This window comes from Euwallacea similis, chromosome 6, assembly GCF_039881205.1.
Source record: "Euwallacea similis isolate ESF13 chromosome 6, ESF131.1, whole genome shotgun sequence".
NCBI classification, from domain to species: Eukaryota; Metazoa; Arthropoda; class Insecta; order Coleoptera; family Curculionidae; genus Euwallacea; species Euwallacea similis.
The window spans coordinates 2,419,423-2,439,591 of NC_089614.1; the positions used below are offsets into that span (position 1 = coordinate 2,419,423).

The 20,169-nt window shown below is 35.0% G+C and overlaps 1 protein-coding gene across 1 annotated transcript in view; it reads left to right on the top strand.

Moving 5' to 3' along the window:
• Nucleotides 1-20,169, top strand: part of LOC136409489 (protein timeless homolog) — a 135,438-nt gene that overhangs the window by 103,528 nt on the left and 11,741 nt on the right. Inside the window, exons 12-17 of the mRNA XM_066390998.1 lie at nucleotides 3,388-3,426; nucleotides 3,484-3,773; nucleotides 3,878-4,023; nucleotides 4,474-4,562; nucleotides 11,777-11,977; nucleotides 12,050-12,184. Of these exons, the coding sequence (XP_066247095.1) occupies nucleotides 3,388-3,426; nucleotides 3,484-3,773; nucleotides 3,878-4,023; nucleotides 4,474-4,562; nucleotides 11,777-11,977; nucleotides 12,050-12,184 (900 nt within the window). The remainder of the gene's footprint in view (nucleotides 1-3,387; nucleotides 3,427-3,483; nucleotides 3,774-3,877; nucleotides 4,024-4,473; nucleotides 4,563-11,776; nucleotides 11,978-12,049; nucleotides 12,185-20,169) is intronic.

The following is a 20,169-nucleotide window of genomic DNA, read 5'->3' on the forward strand; positions in this document are numbered from 1 at the left end:
TAGGTTGATTGCTTACACGGAAGGGTGCGATGTCGCTTTCATTCTAACTTCTCCAACACAGTAGCGGTTGCCACGGACTTTTTCAGAAACATTTGATGTTCTAAAATACAAAACCCGTGTCATACAAGGGAGCGGCAAGAAATCGTGCGAGTTGAAAGTTTCCGCACACACACATAATGGCCGGCGACTTTCAGGAGACCCCGGCTTTGCCTCGAGAACAAAGGCCCAACTCGGGGGGGGGGTCCTAATTGTTAAACTGCCTGCATTAGTTTCTGCTATCTCAACCGATTTTATGCTCGGCTTGGTCCCAAAACCTTTTCACAGAAATCGCCTAAATGCTATTATTATTTCATTAGCGCTTGACTTAATGAGGGACCGGATTTGGATTAATGCGCTTAAAAATTTAAATTTGAATTATTTTCGGCTGAATTGTACTTGTTCACTGTTATCCGTAGTTATAGCCACGATATCTCATAGTATTTCTCAGTAAACTTACGTTTTGAGTATAGATTTTTAAGCCAATTTTTCAATCTCTTTAGAGACCAATTAATATGCAAATATTTTAATTAAAAATAGAAATTAGAGTCATCTTAAATTATGAGCTGTGTTAGAAAAAACAATGTTTCGAAACTTGAGAGGATCATGCACGTTTAGTATTTTATTCGCCTATGTTCATAATTATTTCTTGTGAGATTTAGTCTTCTATTCGTGCTTTCTACTTTTTCTTTTTTTTATCACAGTCTTATGGTTATTACATGTATTTAAAGCATTTTAATGCTTCAGATTCTTCTATTTGCACTTCGTTAATGCATTATACCTATGTTTTTATCAGTTTTCATTACTCCCCGTTTTCAATTTGTTCTATCGTCTTTAGTCGCATCGAACGTCTTTATGTGATTTTGCCTGTTGTTTTCTGATCTATTCTGCAACATGATCTAATTTGAGGTTATTTTGGAAACACTTTCTGTTCTTACCGGATATAGGTTAAATGGAAACATATACGGTGGAGAGTTTTTAAGAATCTCTATCCACCACTTGCAAGAAAGTGGTTCAATATGTTACTACAATCCTGTCATTGAATTTTCGCCTATATCGTTGATATCCTTTATAAAACTATTTCGTACGGTTTTCTTTTTGTTCCTTTCAATCCATTGACACTCCTTTCTAGGATAATCTAGACTATGTAATCTCCCTTTGTAAGCGAGAAAACTTTTCGGGATTGAAAACACACAAAATTGCTTTAGAGATTAGGGTTTTGGTCCTATTACACCTCATAATTTTCGATCATATTATTACTTCACAAGGAATGAACACGAAAGTAATATTCTACTGACCGGAACTGCGGGACTGAAAGTTTTCCCCACTAAATTGTCCCGTTGCCAATATTAGATAGAACGGGAGCAATACGTAAAACTCAAATGCCCCTCCATTAATCCTTTTGGACGCTAGCAACGGAAAAGCGACACTTTGTAAAGCTTCAACTGAAATTTCGGTTTTAATTATATAAAGAGCATGCACGACCTGATGAACAAATTAATTTAATTAATGCGCGCATTTAATTAAAACAATGCGGATTTCGCCGGATCGGATCATATTTTCCACCTTTCATTAAAAAGCAGGAAATCGGACATCGAAAAATGTATAAATTAGTATATACGTTTACATAATCGTTATAATCTATTTGTACCAGTTTCGTTCACACATTGGGACTTATTTTTATAGCAAAATATGTGTTAAAGTTATGCAAGGATATACCCTGTTTACTACAAAAGTCATGCAGACTGCTATTGGCAGTTATTGTTTTTAATAAATGATCTCTATCAGAAATTCAGCTCTGCGTAAGGCGAGCTCTCTTTAAAATACTCTGAATTATTAACAGGATCGTGTTAATAAGATGAGTTGACGTTAAAGGACCCTTTCTGAATTTTTAAGGAGATTCAGCTTCTGTATCCTTGGATAACCTTGAGATATATATTTTATAATATTTTTACTTATAGTACGATCTGGAGTTTTAAGAGAACTAAGCTTTTTTTCTCATACAACCTGAGCTAACCTTCAAGTAAATTCTGTGTATTTTCTTAGAACGTGTCCTTAGTTTTAGTAACCTGAATTAATCTTTAAAGGCCACCGCAGACTTGGTGGGCCGACTGTTTAGTTAGTTGTTTAAATCGCATAAAGGGATACGTGTGGATGCACATTTACCCTTTCTAAATGGCCCGATAAGTAGATGCTCATGATGATGCACCCAGATCCGACCAAGCTATTGGTCCACCGTTTAATCTATAGTTTGCAGGGCTCGTAATAAACATTGTCTGAATGTTTGAGACGGTTGTTTCCGGTTATATAATCTTGAGGAACTGCAACTGATCTAAAACCAAAATCTCTTTGAATTTTAGCAGGAATACGAATGTATCAGTCTAAATATCCTGAACTAACATCGTTGATTTTTAACAGCAGGAGGTTTCTGTATATTTTAGTAACTACGTTTCCGTAAGCTTAAGTAACCTCAAGTGATTTTAATAAGCGGAATTTTAAAGATTTTTAGAGGAAAGGTCCGGCATTTTTGATAAACTCAAACTAACCTTAAAATATTTTTTTTTTATTACCGACGTTAGTTTGTATCTACAAATTTGAGGAATTTAAATATAAGGATTTTTTTGAATTTTTATAAGAATTCCCTAGTAACCTTAAGAGAAATCCTCTATATTTATTAACAGTTAAGCTTTTGTACTCTTGAACAATATAGGCTTACCTTAATGAACCTCTGTATTTTAAAAAGAAATGAGTTTCTATAACTTCTATAATTTTATTAACCTTAATTAATATTACCTTTTTCTGATTTTTTAGCAGATTTTATTTTTTATAACTTTGACTTATCCGAACCATTAAAAAACTATTTAATTTAAATATGTACCATCTAAACAAAAATTCCCTTACTGGTTCATACAATTTATTTAGCAGTTAGAATCAGCAACACCAGTTTTGTTCTCATGACTTCCTACTTCCATATACACAGATTTTATTAGCCTCTAAATCTAGGAAACCCTTTTATAATGATCCAGACCGTTCATTCATTAAAACAATACCAACATAAACGTTAAACAAGCCAAAACAACGGCGTCGCGACGCAATGAAGCCCGGGGAACATCTAATAACATTGCAAATTAGAAGTTACGGAGGCCAATTTCAATTTAGTGGCGGTTGGTTGCTTCATTATAAATTTCATTTTGCTTTATTAGAAATCTCATCTGGTATAATTCGTCTATTAATGCCTTGAATATTTCACTGAACCTCTGGGTTTTGTTGTTTCCACTGCTGAAATTTAATTATCCTATCCCCTGTATGGGTTCTTGGGTTTAAAGCTAACTAGCTCTGTGTCTGTTTCAGAAAACTTCAAGACGTTTGAACCACCGCAGATAGATGAGGGTAAGGATTTAAAAAAATCTGCTCTTTGTATGTTTGTCATTATTATAATTAATACAGATGACCCAGAGAATGAAGATGACGAGGAGGAGGATGAAGAACCTAAATATAATGAGAGCAGCTTTAAGTTTGAAGATTTCGCCAAGAGGCTTCCTAACCCAAAAATCATAAAAGCTTGTTCATTGGCCCTACGTAATTTTGAATCAAATTCCACCCACTCTAATCATTGCATAGTGAAACTATTGCATAGAATTGCATTTGATTGTAAAATGTATGTAATGCTCTTCCAGCTGAGCATATTCAGATCCTTCCAGAAGATATTCCAGCAGAAAGACTTTCCTCAATATAAGGTTTGTTTTATGATTCCCGAAGTCGATCAAACCGAAAGTCGGGCAGTAATTTTCCAGATGATCTAGAACGTTTCCACTTAGTGAACTGACCGAAACTATTTTAGGAATTGGTGAAGTTCGCAACTTACATCGTAAGACAATTCACGAAAGTGGCCGAAGTCAACAAGAAAGTTTTTATGGAAGCTTTGTTTTGGAAAAATAGCAAGGAGTGTTATGATATAGAACACGGTTACACGGAAACTCATGGAAAGTAAGTATGAGTGTTTCAAAGACTTTGAGAACTAAAGTCTTTCACCCCGAAGCAAACAAAAATATTTCGATAAAGCCATAAAGCTTCTAACGCACAAGAAGTATAAAACGATCGTTTATAATGTAGGAAGTAAATCAGGGCTTTACTTTTCTGCGCGATAAAGTTCTCCGAGGATTGCCTCGAAACCTTTATGGTAGCTAACTTTATTCCACTGTAAAAATACAGAGAAATCGGCTGCAGATTCATACATTATGTGGTATTTAACTTTTTATTACTTAATGGATATTGGATTGTTTTTAAAGGAAATGATTTGTCTTTAGTGCAGGTCATTGAAATTTTTTTTTCAGAGACAATTCATTTTTCCTTAATGCTATTATTTTGTTTTTGTATTTCGAATTATTAATTTACAGCACGATGAGATCATAGTATTATAAACAATGTGGTTTACAGGGAAGCGGCACAAAAAGCCTGGTCAGAAGAGCAAGAAGACGAAGTAAGAAGACTATTCATAGAGCATCAATATTCTGGGAGTGAAGAAGGTAAGAAACATGTACAGTGCGTACCAAAAGTAAGGAAAAATGGATATTTCTCATAAATTGCTAAAGGGAAAAAAATTGCTGTAATACGTATCCTATATTTTTTTCTTACGCTCCAAATACAACTAACTCTCATTATACAGGGTGTGTTATAAAAGCAGGGCGATAATAATGTTCAATTTTTTAAATTAATACTCTGCAACATTATTACGTTTTCAGATTTTCTGGTGAAGTCTGAACATTTTTCCTATACCATGTCCTATGCCTACCTTCTTTAGTTTTAGGAAAAAAGAGGTTTTTATTTGTAATATTATTTATTATAACAAAAGCTGTTAAGAATACACAAAACATAAAAATATTAAATTAAATGTTCAAAGTGACCGCCATTTTGAATATGACAGTAACCTAACCTATTGACAAATTCTTTTTGAACATTTTGAAGTATTTCAGTTCTCAGAGACGCTTCTTGACAAATTCTCTGGTTTAACTCCTCCAAAGGCCGTGTATAGTTAAGGGGTCAATTCGGCCCCCACGGGCGATCGATTTTTACCAATTGTCCCTATCACTCAAAGGACTTACCACATAAAATTTCAACTTCCTAAGTCTCACCATTTAAGGGTAGGACGGGGTTGAGGGTGAAAACTTTAAAACGCCATATCTCGGAAACTATTCATCGTACAGCGTGGGGCAAAATGGTGTGTCCTTCAGTAAACACCTTCTTATTTTCGTATACTTATAGATTTATCGGTTGATGCCAAAGGGCCGAAATCTCAAAAAAAAAAAAAATGTTTGGTGATTTTAGAGGAGTTGGCACTTTGGTACACTAACCATTTTTGCACACTGTATAGAAGGCCTCTCAAAGTATCTACTCACGTTGAATCAAATTTGTACAAAATTCAGTATTTGAGATATAGCGATTCAAAGTATACGTAGAACACGATGCAAAAAAACAGTATTTATCGCAATAAATTATTTTTTCTCACTTATGGCCTTAGTATACCTGTACACATAGCAATAAACTATCGTGCCTAGTGGTGTATATATTTACTTGCCAATTTTCGATTCGTTTTTCGCAGTTTTTTAAAAGGCCGTGTAAGTTTAAGGGGTCAATTCGGCCCCCATGGGCGATCGATCTGAAATTTTTACCAATTGTCCCTACCACTCAAAGGACTTACCACATAAAATTTCAACTTCCTAAGTCTCACCATTCAAGGGTAGGACGGGGTTGAGGGTAAAAACTTTAAAACGCCATATCTCGAGAACTATTCATCGTACAGCGTGGGGCAAAATGGTGCGTCCTTCAGTAACCACCTTCTTATTTTCATATACTTGTAGATTTATCGGTTGATGTCAAAGGGCTGAAGTCTCAAAAAAAAAACTTAGGTGATTTTAGAGGAGTTCGCACTTTGGTACACTAACCATTTTTGCACACTGTGTAGAGGGCCTCTCGAAGTATCTACCCACGTTGAATCAGATTTGTATCAAAATCAGTATTTGGGATATAACGATTGAAAATATAGATATATAAATATCAATAATTTATAAGTCTAAATCCATATAATTCATATAACTAACGCGGCAGAAAACAGCATCAACACCAAATGACTTCGTTATAGAATATATACGGCATAGAGCCCCTAGAGCTGCCCTCTAAAGTGATGGACAAGTAAGTATAATTATGTACCCAGAAAGAAGGGAAGAAATTCAATGTTTTTGAGAAGACTAGTTATTAATCAGGTAGGGTGGTGACGTCAGCGTCTTCATCCGTATCACTGTCTTCTTGGACACCTACGAAACCAGTGTTCTTAAACATGTTGGTTAAAATCTCGGCCGGGTTGATAATTCGGGCTAAGTAACGAGCATGTGATAAATAATAAATAATTGCAGCCACATGAGAACAACAACCGATAGTACGCTTTCCATTCGCGCAATCACAGCAATAGCGACATATACCTGCTACATCATTTCGTTTTAGCGTATAATCGATGAAAGAGGTGTAGGTTTTCCGATTACTATTCCTAGAACGAGATTGTATTCTCAAAATAGTTGCATTCTCTTTCAAGTAGTCAACATTCAGGGAACCATCTTCGTTCGTTATCTCTGCTAAATACGATTTAGCTTGGCCCAATTGATAAGTACCTGTGAAAAGTAATATTAATTGAGCTTCTGTTAATTGAGGGAAATCCTTTATCGCATTTGAAGTAATCCGTCTGAAAATAACTTTCTTACGCGCCCATTTTCCTGTTTCTACTTCTTCCGCCAAGTAATTCGGTGTATCTACTAGCGCTTGCATCCTTGCGATGATTTCTTCTCCTGCGTCTTTATCGGAAGTTAATCGTTGCCCAAACTGATTTTGTAAAAAAGCCGCGATTCTAAAATACTCGCCTATTGTCGGGACGATCTTATTATCTATTTTCCGGTCAAGTAATTGATATTTTTGTTTCAAAATACCGTGAACAGCTTCAACGACCCATCGGACTTTTGTTATAAGTCTCGAGCGATTGGCTTCTAAACTCTCTAACTGTTTGCGTTTGCCTTTGAGAGCTGGCATGGCTGTTTTGTATCCTTTAATATTTAAATATTCTATTACGTCCCGAAATCCTCTGTCCAGTACAAAAATATCCCTTGCTTCCAGTAAATCGGATAATCCCGTATTCTCAACTTCCAGAATTGTTCTTAAAATTCGCGCATCATTTTCGTTTGCGCCGAACGGTCCAAGCATGTCGACAATAAAACCACTAGTGGTACATATCGTGAATGGTTTACATAAAGGTACTTTCTTTTGACCAGAAAACGATCTCCTTTCATATTCATTGTTCGTGCTTTTCTGATGTCGAGCATAAGTGCCATCACATATCAGAATTAAATCCTCATTATCAGCTTTAAGTACTGTTCGAGCAATTGGACTAGTTTCATATATAATTTTTTCCCTAGTCGTATTTTGACATCCAAAGTGTTTAGCTAGAATATCTTGGACAAAAGCACATCTCACTGATTTAAGATACTCCGAGACGACCCCTTTATTGGGTAAATGAAGAATGGAAGCAATTAGTTCATGTGAATTACCGGTTTTAAGTTTGAATAAAAAGGTAACGATGGCCTGTGTGGTGGTTCTGTTACAAGAATTTCTAAGAGACGTTAGCATTTCTTTTAACTGCAATAAATTCTCCCAAGTCAAGCTTGTGAAAAGTCTTAATTGTGTTTCGGGCATAGAAAAATCCGAGACTTGATCAAACAAACTTTTATCACAACTAATCGCTAAGTTTTCCATCATGCAAGAGAGCTCTTTCGATGTGATTTCAGAAATATTTGAATATACCTTGATCTTCATTAAATCTTCCTCAAAAAATGAGTCGAAAATGATGTGACTTCTACAGCATCTATCGCCAATTGGAATAAACAGTTTTCTCTTTGCGTAACTCTGGCAACGAGCCTTCTCGGGAATCAACATCAAATTGGAAGTTGTATTACCACCACAAATGATGCAATATTTGTGAGTTGCAACGGTGCGATCGATTTCCAGACTAACTAATTCTTCGGCCTGTTCATTAGATATTAAATTATATTTAACTTCAGGATCACGTGTATCGTCTGTATCGGAATCATCGCTATTCTCGTTGATATTAATCTGAATCGACTCTTCCACCACAGGATTTTTAGAGATGTCATTAGGAAGTCCAGCGTTTTGCTGAATTGGGACCAGCATTCTTTGCTTTTTGTAAAAGGAAATACGGCAATATCCGCACACGGTGCGATTCTGTTGAACTGCAACACAGAATACTTTTGAATATAAACGGACGTCTTCAGGAGTGTTGATACATTTTGCCTTTCCAGGCACTTTTCTTCAGGCACGTGAACAAATCACACTTAACATTCAGCGACGCTGATGTGGAAGGTAATGAATCATTAGATTCCATAATTTAAAATAAATGTAGGTTTTTCCAACGTTATCTAGGGTTTTAACAATAGGGTTTATTGATATTAACGGATACACTTTGAATTCTACTTGCGGATAATAGTTCTGGTGAGCCACTCAAAAGAAAGAGAGAGCTCTCTAGCTTCGGGGCGCTCTTAAATACTAAACTAAGGGTAATTAAACAGTGTCGTACCCTGGCTAGAAAGCAATTACCGACTTATGACACCACCTGCGACGTTACCGTGGTATTGATAACACTTGGTCGATACATTTCCATAAATGCCGACAAAGGGCGGCTATCCTTTCTCACAAGTACCGATAAAGGGTGGTTAGACGTTAATCATAAAATATAAGAATCGCATGAAGATAACGATTGCGAAACCCTCTTAACTGAGGAAAATATTTCTAACCAGGTTGCGACATACATAGGCGTCCTATAGGGGCAACATCAACCCCCTCAAAACTCTTTCATCTTAAACTAACAGGCCTAACCTAATTAATAATATTAGCACTATCACTATATACAACTCAAAGATTTCCTGATCGTACCTCGACTTTGTCGTAAAAATAGAGAAGTTTTTACATATATGCAAAAGGGTTAGATCTATTTGACCTTAGAATCCCACATGAATAATAATTTAAAAACCTGTAAAAAACGAATCGAAAATTGCCAAGTAAATATACACACCACTAGGCACAATAGTTTATTGCTATGCGTACAAGTATACTAAGGCCATAAGTGAGAAATTTTTTTAAAATATTTATATATTTATAAATACTGTTTTTTTGCATCGTGTTCTACGTATACTTTGAATCGCTATATCTCAAATACTGAATTTTGTACAAATTTGATTCAACGTGAGTAGATACTTTGAGAGGCCTTCTATACAGTGTGCAAAAATGGTTAGTGTACCAAAGTGCCAACTCCTCTAAAATCACCAAACATTTTTTTTTTTTTGAGATTTCGGCCCTTTGGCATCAACCGATAAATCTATAAGTATACGAAAATAAGAAGGTGTTTACTGAAGGACACACCATTTTGCCCCACGCTGTACGATGAATAGTTTCCGAGATATGGCGTTTTAAAGTTTTCACCCTCAACCCCGTCCTACCCTTAAATGGTGAGACTTAGGAAGTTGAAATTTTATGTGGTAAGTCCTTTGAGTGGTAGGGACAATTGGTAAAAATTTCAGATCGATCGCCCGTGGGGGCCGAATTGACCCCTTAACCATACACGGCCTTTGTCACTTCTATTTGGTACACCTTGCCTTTTAGGTAACCCCATAAAAAAATAAAGCGGCGTTAAATATGGAGATTTTGGTGACCATTAAATTGTACCTCCTCTTCCTATTCTCTTTCCTGGAAAACTTTCATCCAAAAATCTTCAGACATCCGCTGCAAAATGGGATGGGGTGCCATCTTGCTGATACTAGATATCTGGATAAGATAAATTCGGATTATCTCCGGGAAAGCGAGCAAAGGGAGTAGACAGAAGAAAATCTTATAAAAATCTTAAGTAGGAGTTGGCTGTTAGGTTTTCATCAAAAAAATACTATATGGTATGATATGTTCCCATAATGCTATCACTGACAATGTCAGCCCATACATTAACCTTTTGCCGGTACTGCATGTATCTTTCCCTCATCCAATGCTGGTTTGTGTCTGACCAGTATCGGAAATTTTGGATACTTATTTCTCCATTAAGATTAAAAGTTGAATCATCCAAAAAAAGTATGCTTTTAACGAAATTTTGGCGAGAATAATAAAAAGTTTGCAACCTGTCGCAAAACTCAAGACGTCTATAAAAAATCTTCCGCAGAAAATTCTTGATGAATTTGAATTTTATAAGGATACAACTTATTTTTATGCAACATCCTTAATGCTGTTGATTTTGTAATGTTCAAATTTGTTCCTAACTGTTTGGAGACGACATGAGGATTTTCTTGAACTGTTAGTAGAACGTCCACTTGTGTATCTTGACTAACCTGTGCAGATGTGCCCACTTTTTGGCACATCCCTTACGTGACCGTATTGCCAATATTTCTTTTCCATTTTACTTACCATTGACGTAGTTATCGAGTAGTTAGGATATTTTTCGTTGAATAACAGGTAGACTTCTTGTTGCGTTTTTGATCGGTCTGCATACCCTCTCATCATAAGTATTTCTATTTTCTGTGCTTCCATGAGACGCATAATAGTTAAAAAAATATAATAATTATTCTCAAAAACGTTTTCACTGATCAGTCAATGACAAATTTAGTGACAGAAATTATGGCAGTGAACATCTCATCAAACTTACAGGTATAGTAATTAATTAAGTCAACTGTTTAATTTGACAGTAGGCTTCCCCCACTATCAAATTCAAAGTGGCGATCACTTTGGACATTTAATTTAATATTTTTTATGTTTTGTGTATTCTTAACAGTTTTTGTGATAATAAATAATATTACAAATAAAAACCTCTTTTTTCCTAAAACTAAAGAAGATAGGCATAGGACATGGTACAGGAAAAATGTTCAGACTTCACCAGAAAATCTGAAAACGTAATAATATTGTAGAATATTGATTTAAAAAATTTTAAATTATTATCGCCCTGTTTTTGTGACACATCCTGTATAATGAAAGTTAGCTGTATTTGGAGCGCAAGAAAAAAATGTAGGATACGTGTTGTAGCGATTTTTTTACACTTAGTAATTTATTAGAAATATTCTCTATTCTTTACTTTTGGTCCGCACTTTATATTTTATGTCCAATAACGCATTAATGCATGATATTACCATTACTATTATAATCGTGTAAATATGTTTTCCGGGGCTGATCAAAAGTAGTTATATCATATCTTAATATCTACATGTTTTTTAAAAATTCTCTAGATTTACCTTCTTAATCATTGAAAAATCTCTGAAAATTTCCGAACTTCCAAACAGATATGTTTAGATTAGTTCCTAGAATTTCCTTGTATCGGCTATAGGTGGGTCAAAAATTTCTTAAATTTCTTCCCAATTTATTTTACGTTTGTAAAAACTTTTGGACAATTTAGAATGTGAACTTAAGTTCAAGCCTGTTTTTTAAAACTCCAGGTAATTTTGCCACCAAGATGATTATCATAGAAATTGTTGGCACCAACAAGAACATTGTTGGCAAAACACCAGTAGTTTGAAAAACTGGGCTTAAACTGACGATATATCTGCATCGGAGTTTCTTTGCCAACGCAGAGATGTAGAAATGAATTGGATATTATCACTTAATTTTCATCTTCTTTCTCCATATTCCTTCTTATAACTTTAATGAATTTTTACAGATGTGGTTGATTGGATAACCTCCAACTTAATAGATCAAACCAAAAGTCGAAGACAAGTGCTTAAAAAACTGAAAGAACTTATGCTGCTCACCGATTATATTGGCAAGAAAAGCTCCGGTAAATCTAAACCACCAAAAACCTGGAGTTACGAAGAGGAAGAAAATTTACAAGAATTATTTGAGCAGTTTAAGGAAACTGATGGTAAATAGGGTTTTTAATTCCCAACATTACTCAGGACTCAATAACCATAATATATCTCATTTTCTATGCCAGATCCTCTGGGATTTATTATGAAAAAGTTGGACGTTCCCAGACCGAAAAACCGAGTTGTGGAAAAACTACTTGTAATGGGCTTAATTCGGGACAAAAAGGAAGTTCACAAGAAAAGGTCGAAGCAAGGGAGAAAATGTAAGTTGTTACTGTTTTCTTGTTTTTTACCTCTTTTTCTTTGCGTGGAGGAATAAATGTTTTGCGCAAATTCGGGACTTCCTTGAGCAAAGATTTCCTGCTTTTTTCGATCTCGAATTGATGTAATAAGTAAACTCGAATTAGTATAGCATTCTTTGTTGGCCCTTAGAGGCACTATTAAGCCCTTGACGTTTTAATACAAAATGGGGATAGGGCGAGGTTCCAGAATAATTTCCCTATAAAAACTCGGGCCTCTTTATATTTTGGCATGCAGACAACACAATTTTCCAACCGCGAATGCTATTCGACAAGCCAGTTTAAGCTTCAGCTGCAGGGCTATATTCAGTTGCAAGGATTCATTTAACGGTTATATTACTCAAGAGGTTATTTTAAATAAAATTGATAATACAGTATTCTACTAGTATTTTGAGATAATGTTTGTGATGATTAAGTTTACAGTTTTTTAAATTTTTTATTCATTTAGATATGTAGATGATATTTAGGGATTGTGCAGGTGGGAGAAGGACCGCATAAAGCTTAATATGTCTTCGACAAAGACCAACAAAGTGGGTTGCATGGTCAGCGGTTGACTTGGGCTGAGTTAGTTCATCCAACGTCTGCACGTCTATGTTTAGATTAGTGCCAATTTCACTATTTTCGTGGCGATGAATATTTTTAGAAATATCGGATGTTACGCACAATAAATGCTACACATCTTTAGTCATGCAGAAATCTCCACCGACTGATTCACAAATCTTAGGTTGCAGGAATAGCACCGCCAGCAACCTTCGTTATTGGTTTTTATGTTTTTATTATAATCAGAACTGAAGAATAAATTATTTGCACTGGACCGAATAACTAAATATTAATTAGATCTTATTCAATTAAGATAAATAATTTATAATAATTATTATAAATTTAAATTGATCATATAAATACAATATAAAGAACGCTAATAACCAATAACAAACGCTAACTACTCAGTATTATATACTTTTAATCAATATATGACATAGAGCAAAAAGTAGTAACGTAAATAAATATTAAAATAAACAATTAATCTTTAATCGGGATTTGTATTAGTAAAAATTCTGAAACGGTGAGAGATTTGATAACACTTGATTGACTCCACCCATTAGGCTTCTACTTCGATGCATAGATTAGTATGGATTTTACTGCCTTCGCGGAAATAGAATTTTTAAAAAATATCAGAGCAAAAAACAGGTAAGCAAAAAAATGAAAAAAAAAACAATTCATCCATCATCACTAAAACTTATACAGTCGAACCTCCATAACTCGAATTTTAAGGGACCGCAAAATAACTTCGACTTAAAGAGATTTCGAATTAAAGAGAAAAGAGTGGATAATAAAATAAATAATATTTATTGCATTACACATACAAATATTTGATTTAAAAAAATATATAATATATTGGACTAAATAAAACATGTAAATCTATACATATGTATGTAATTACACGTGATGTGATCACTTTTTAAAGTAATCTGTTATTAACTTTTGGTGTACTGCGTTCTTCTCACAGTCTAACTCATAAAATTTCTTTAGTTTATCAAGTAAAAGAAATATATCATCTGTTGTGTTTTCGTTCATGTTAAAAAAAAGTTGGAGTGTTTCAAATGCATTTGACATTTCGTGAAGGGAAGGTTTTTTCCTGGGAATATCATCAGTGTCGCTTTCATCGGATATTTCTTGATGCTCATCCTGATTGCTAATAATAGCAACAATTTCTTCATCTGTAGCAATCTCGCTGGTAATAAGATTATCATCAACATTTACAAACTCATCTATGGATGTCGGGTGATCTACGTTGCATAATTCTACACATCTATTAAACATATCTTCAATATTCGAAGTCATTTGTTGTTTCTGGATTATTTTTTTCCTTACTTGTGCTAATGGAATTTCATCCTCTTGGTCATAAAAGTTGTGAATGCCAAAACCAGCTTTTTTAAAACAATTGTGAATTGTTGTCTGGGTGACATCCACATTCCACACGTTGGCCACAATATTAATGCAATCGAGAAGATCAATCTTAGGAATGGAAGAATGACTTTCGAAACTGTCCAAAATTTTTTTCAAAATCCTCTGTCTATAATGGAGCTTGAAACAATTTATGCCTTGATCGAGAGGCTGTAATTTGGAAGTCATGTTCGGTGGAAAGAAAGATAACTTGATGGCTCTTAATTTGTGATTTAGCTGAGGATGCGCCGGACAGTTATCAATAATAAGTAAAACTTTTCGGTTTTGACGTAAAAAATATTTGTCCAATTCCAAAAGCCACGATTCGAACAGATCGGCAGTCATCCATGCTTTTTTATTACTTTTATAGGTAAGTGGTAAGCTTGTCACACCTCGATAACAGTAGTTTGGCACTTTTCCCTATTAATACAATTTTTAATTTCTCAGTACCAGTCATATTTGCGGCTAGCAAACAGGTAACCCTTTCCTTACTTAGTTTGCCTCCATAACACTTTTCGTTTTTGAAGGACAACGTTTTATCTGGTAAGCATTTAAAAAATAATCCAGTTTCGTCTGCGTTAAAGACGTCTTTCTCATCATATGAAGCTAAATATTTGATTTTCATAGGAAAATGGGGTGCCAATAAAACACAGCACTAGATATCAATCGGAGCTTGAGCGTTTTTATTATCATGTGTATATGAAGCAAGGGCAGCGTCCCTCTTTAGACTAACTGACTTACACACCTCATCTATATGGGGCATGTACGTCCTATTTCACATTTTATTTATTTTATCTAGTCATCAATATTCTTAATGGGTCTAGACGTTTGCTTTAATTGATACCTAATATTATTTATTCCTTTTGGATCTAGACTGGCGGGATACATAAATCTAATACTAAAAGAGCTGGCAAAGTTTCTTGGATCCAGGTATTACAATGCGCTTTATCAACATCTGCACTTTCACCGCAAATCTTTTTCTGCACTATACCATATCTAAAATTAAAAAAAAGTACATAAACATTAAACAAAAATGAACCTATGGCGGTATAACTTACCTTTTTCTAAATTTTTCAAGCCATCCTGAACGTGCTTTAAAACTTTTATCTTCTAATTGTTGTGCAAAATTTAAAGCTTTTTGTTGTAAAACTGGGCCTGATATGGGTAAATTCTGTTTTCTACCGGCTTCAAACCATTTTACTAAAGCAGTATTAACAGTTTTTCTAGGCCTATTTCGCTTGAAACTAGCTTGGTCATTAATTTCGGCGTCAAATTGTAAAATGGACGATTTATTTTTTATAATAGTAGACAACGTACTTTGCGGTATTTCATACTTTTTAGCGATATATTTTTTTTAATTCCATTTCCACTTTTTTTTTAATTTCTATTTTTTTTTCAATCGTCAGACTTTTAAGTTTCCGCGGCGGCGACATTTTCCCGACACTAAATGGTACGTATACGAGTTAACTGTATGTTGAACATAGGCTTTTAAATTTAATAAATTAAAAACTAACGACAAAATGAGATGTTCGTTCACAAAGGAAACCGAATCAGTTCTGCCTCTTTTTATAGAGCCGATTCGTTATCAAGAAAAAATATATAATACCCGGGTATATAATCAATGGCGAATATCCTATTCAGCTTTTTTTATATCTACCGAGATGTGTGGACGCTGGCATAACATACGTATTAACTAAAATCACAAATAAATCGGTAGATATCCAAAAGCCAGTATTACCTTCTGCTAAAGCGAAATTCGCTGAACTATCATTGAACGTTAACGACCACATCACGTTTATTGGTCGATTGCTAGGCTTCGAGTTACAAAGAGTTTCTAGTTAGGGAAATTCGAGTTAAAGAAATTAAAATACATAGAAATTAGACAAAACGTACAGGGGACAATAGTAAATTTCGAGTTACAGAAAATTTCGAGTTATAGAGGTTCGAGTTATGGAGGTTCGACTGTATTAGTAAAAATGTCGAAACGATAATGGGTCTGGTAATATTGGAATAACTCCGCCCACGTCAGCTTCTAGTATCTCAACTTATTTCGCTGGTCTTTATCGGAGGCATATTAACCTTATACGGTCCTCCTCCCACTTGCACGATTTTTCCACTCGAGCTGGTGATACCTGTATAGATTTAAAATAGCGACGTTGATATCATCTCCAGTTAAACCCGAAGTCGTGGGAAATAGCGGAAAAATTTGAGGAGGACCCGCTTTTCAGGAACGTTCGTTGGCGTAAACGTTTATGAAAAAACATTGTACATTTGAGTAAATTTCCTTAAAGATCATGAATACTTATAATAATTGGCGTACCTAAGCATAATTGTAGGTCTTAGGCAATCTTAAAGAAGTGAAGTCTTTGGGATACTTATGTTTTTAACTACTGTCGCATTGTTACTTAATCTTCAGTAGACGTAAATATTATTTTGTCAACCGCTTGCAATACTAAAAAATGAATAAAAAAATTCAATTATAAACGAAAATCATAAAAAATTACCACTGAAATCGTCAATATCATTACATTTTTAATAACAACGCCAGGAATTGAGGAAAGCCCTGAAAATTAATCGATATATTCCTTTAAATCACAAATGGATGGCCCTTGTCTTTGTTGGGAATTTAGAATTGTTATAAAAAATAAACAAAAACGTTACTCGAAATTCATTAATAATGCCTTATCAGGGGACTGCTTTGAAATCCTTCTACGGAATAAATGAAATTTTAATTAGCTGCCACCCAATTTCACCGCTAACCCCACAAATAGACGAATTTCAGCATTCCTTTGCTGAGCATTTTTAAAATTGCGAATACATTTGTTCGGAGTTTCCAACACGTTTTGCAAACTCCCATAAGAACGTGATTTTCGTTCTAGGAATACGTTTCGTAAGTGGTGCGTCTGTCACGAAATTGCTATAGCGCAAGCCATTTGTTGCAACTCCAGACAAGCATTGAAATATTTGCGCCGTAGTATTCTCTGGATGCGAAATGAACTGGATTGACACAGGAAGATATATTGCTTCAAACATTTTACTGGGAAATTTAAACCCGGAGGCGGAGGCTGCAAAAGAATAACGTCCTCTTAATTCAATTACGCCGATTCATAAAAAAAAAACTGTGATTGTGAAGGGAAAATATTCCCCTGGCGGGGATTGTATTTTTTTTCCTTGTGTCGGCGCCGAAAAAGTCTCATAAAACATTGGATTTTAAAACACACCCGGCTATATTTCATCTTCCCAACTGGCACATCCATTCACGACAAACAATCAAACAACCGCTTCCCACTTCGCGAAATAAATTACCGGATGTTGTGACAGGGAAAGGTGTTTGGGATGATTTTTTAAAAATAAATTATACATAAATGGAAGAAAAATAGTGGACGACAGCTATAACTATATCTAGTATTCTTGGTAAAAAACAGTAATAATTAAAAAAACCGATAAGTCACGCGCAAAACCCTAAGTAACACGGTCCAAAAGTCTGAAGATTTGTAAGCCATCCTCTGTTAGTGATTCTCTTAGAAGCAGTGTTAATCCAATATTTTTAAGGGTGTCCTAAACTGAACTGAGGCCGAATTCTTGAAATAATCGATTCTATATCCATCACAATTTTATCAAAGTTAGTTTACTTATTATTTAACGTTCGGCAAGATTGTTGCAGCTAACAAAGATCGTTATAAAAATATCGAAATACCTTGTGTGAATCCCTATTTAAAAAAAATATTGATTTTTGATAGATTAAGATAATTTAGGAACTTTTAAGATTTTCTAGCGACTTTTTAAGTACAGCCACGTTTTAGAGGGCTTAAACACAGTAAAAAATTGAAGTAAGTTGGGATTAAGAGCAAACTTAAGGAGTTGACTTTGGATTTACTGAACCGGACCTTGGGGCCATTCATATCATTAAAATTCGAATTGGATGGGACTATCGCTCGCTTACCTTCGCATTTGATTACGAATCTCAAACATCGATGGATATGGCGAAAAGTAATAGTTCATTTTAGTTTTACATTTCACATGAACTAACACCAATTGACCTTAGAGGGATTTTCTAATATTATTTTTGACTGCATCCCCAGTTTGGGTCTAATCTTATGCAATTTGAAAGGAAACAGCGCTATTAGGGTCTAGTTAACTAGCTTAACTGAATATAGTTATTTTTTTAACCCGTCAGGCAACTCTTCTCTTAAAAAACTTTTGCAGGTACATTGTTTCTATTTCGAATGAAAAATAACAAAAACCCAATTTACTTGTGTAGCGCCAAGTCAAAAGATTCAAAATCTGCCTGATTAATATCCACGGTGAACAATCAATCTTCCAGAAGAACAATCAATTTAAATTTCCACTTCGGATTTATGGGTGATCGGTCCTCGGATCTGATTTACCGGATTGTGGAGTAACTAAATTGCACCGAACTGTATAATTGAATTTTGCCAATTCTAAGTAAAAATTAATGTCTTTTTGGTCAGATTGAAAAGGTCATCAATTATTTGCCTTCAACCCTAAACACGACTCTCCTTCAATACACTGGCGTCGATTAAGGCATAAACTCGTAATTGGCAGTATTGACATTGGATTCAATTATAATTTGTTTTCCTTGTTTGCTGCCATACTACGTCTACATTAATCATTATCTATTATATTTGTTTCCAGGTATATAACATCCTCTGAAAATGTTACCACATTATTCCGTTATGATGTTATCGGATATTTGCGAGGTAATTAGTTAAGTTTATTGTATTTTGCAGCTATTCAAATTAACGCTAAACGCATTGTTCGCGTGATGTATATAGGTAACGTAATTGTTAATAAACTCGAAATTACAATTTAACGAACAGAAGTCTGTAATAATAAACATTTTTCAGTTTATTACACACCTTCTAGTGTCGCAGAATGTGACGCGACAGAAAATGTGTTTAGCAGGGCTCTCCGAGCTTCCAAACCTCGCCTACGGCTCATCCTGAAATCTAGTTCGGTCACCCTGCCAAACACTACTTTCCGGTCTTGTCACGCAAATAACCGTTTTGATGACATGACCACTGACAAAATTCCCAGCATTGCAAAATATTATACAAGATACACAAAATTTTCAGTCACTTGCTAATTAATAAGCGTTTCAGCAAAAAAAAATAGTAATAGGAATTATGAGAGAAAACGAACCTTGTTTATTAAAATGGGATATAATGTCCTTAAAAACGGATCATCAGAAGAGATAAAAGCTGCTCGTGTGCAACCAATTCCGGCAAAAGATTAGCAGAATTTAAAGTCTCTGCTGGACATGTCCCATTGAAAGGCTAACAGGAAACTATCGCCCTTTCAGTTTAACAGAACAGAGGAAATCCAGGGATTTTGCATATGGAGCTAGCCAATCGGACAAATTTCGTTGGCTGGATATTCGCAATCAGTCTGGCGTGCACTTTTGCAATCCCTGCCGTCAGCTTTTTGTACAATGGGTTTGATGCCATTGTTACGAATTGGTTTGTAAATAGAACCCTGGCAATGCCTGATGGTGGATTTAAGATATTCGTCACCCCCTGCAGAAAAATGCTGATATACCTGAACATGAAGGGAAACCGATCCGTCGTAAAAAGCCCCTTTGAAGAAGATAAGCCCTTTGTAGCCAATGCATTATTAACATCCGCATCGATGTTTACGGCACATGTATCAAATATCGGAAAAAGTTTGGTTTAATACACTGAGGATCGACTTTGATTTACGACGTTAATATCTGCTGATCTCCGCTTTTATGTTTTCGGTTAAGGAAGATGTATACGTCCGGATAAAGCTGTTTCAGCGCACACTGATGGGGATCTGGTCAGGACGTGAGTTGGCTCTTTGACCTTTATTATAAGCCTAAATCGTATAATTCATAATTTACAAAACGTCCGATTAATTAGTTGAGTGCAATTTGTAACATCCATTATACTAATGACTAGTTTTTAATGAATTCACGACACGCGATTTCGTCCGACACATGGTTTTATTCTCTTTGACCCATCCGG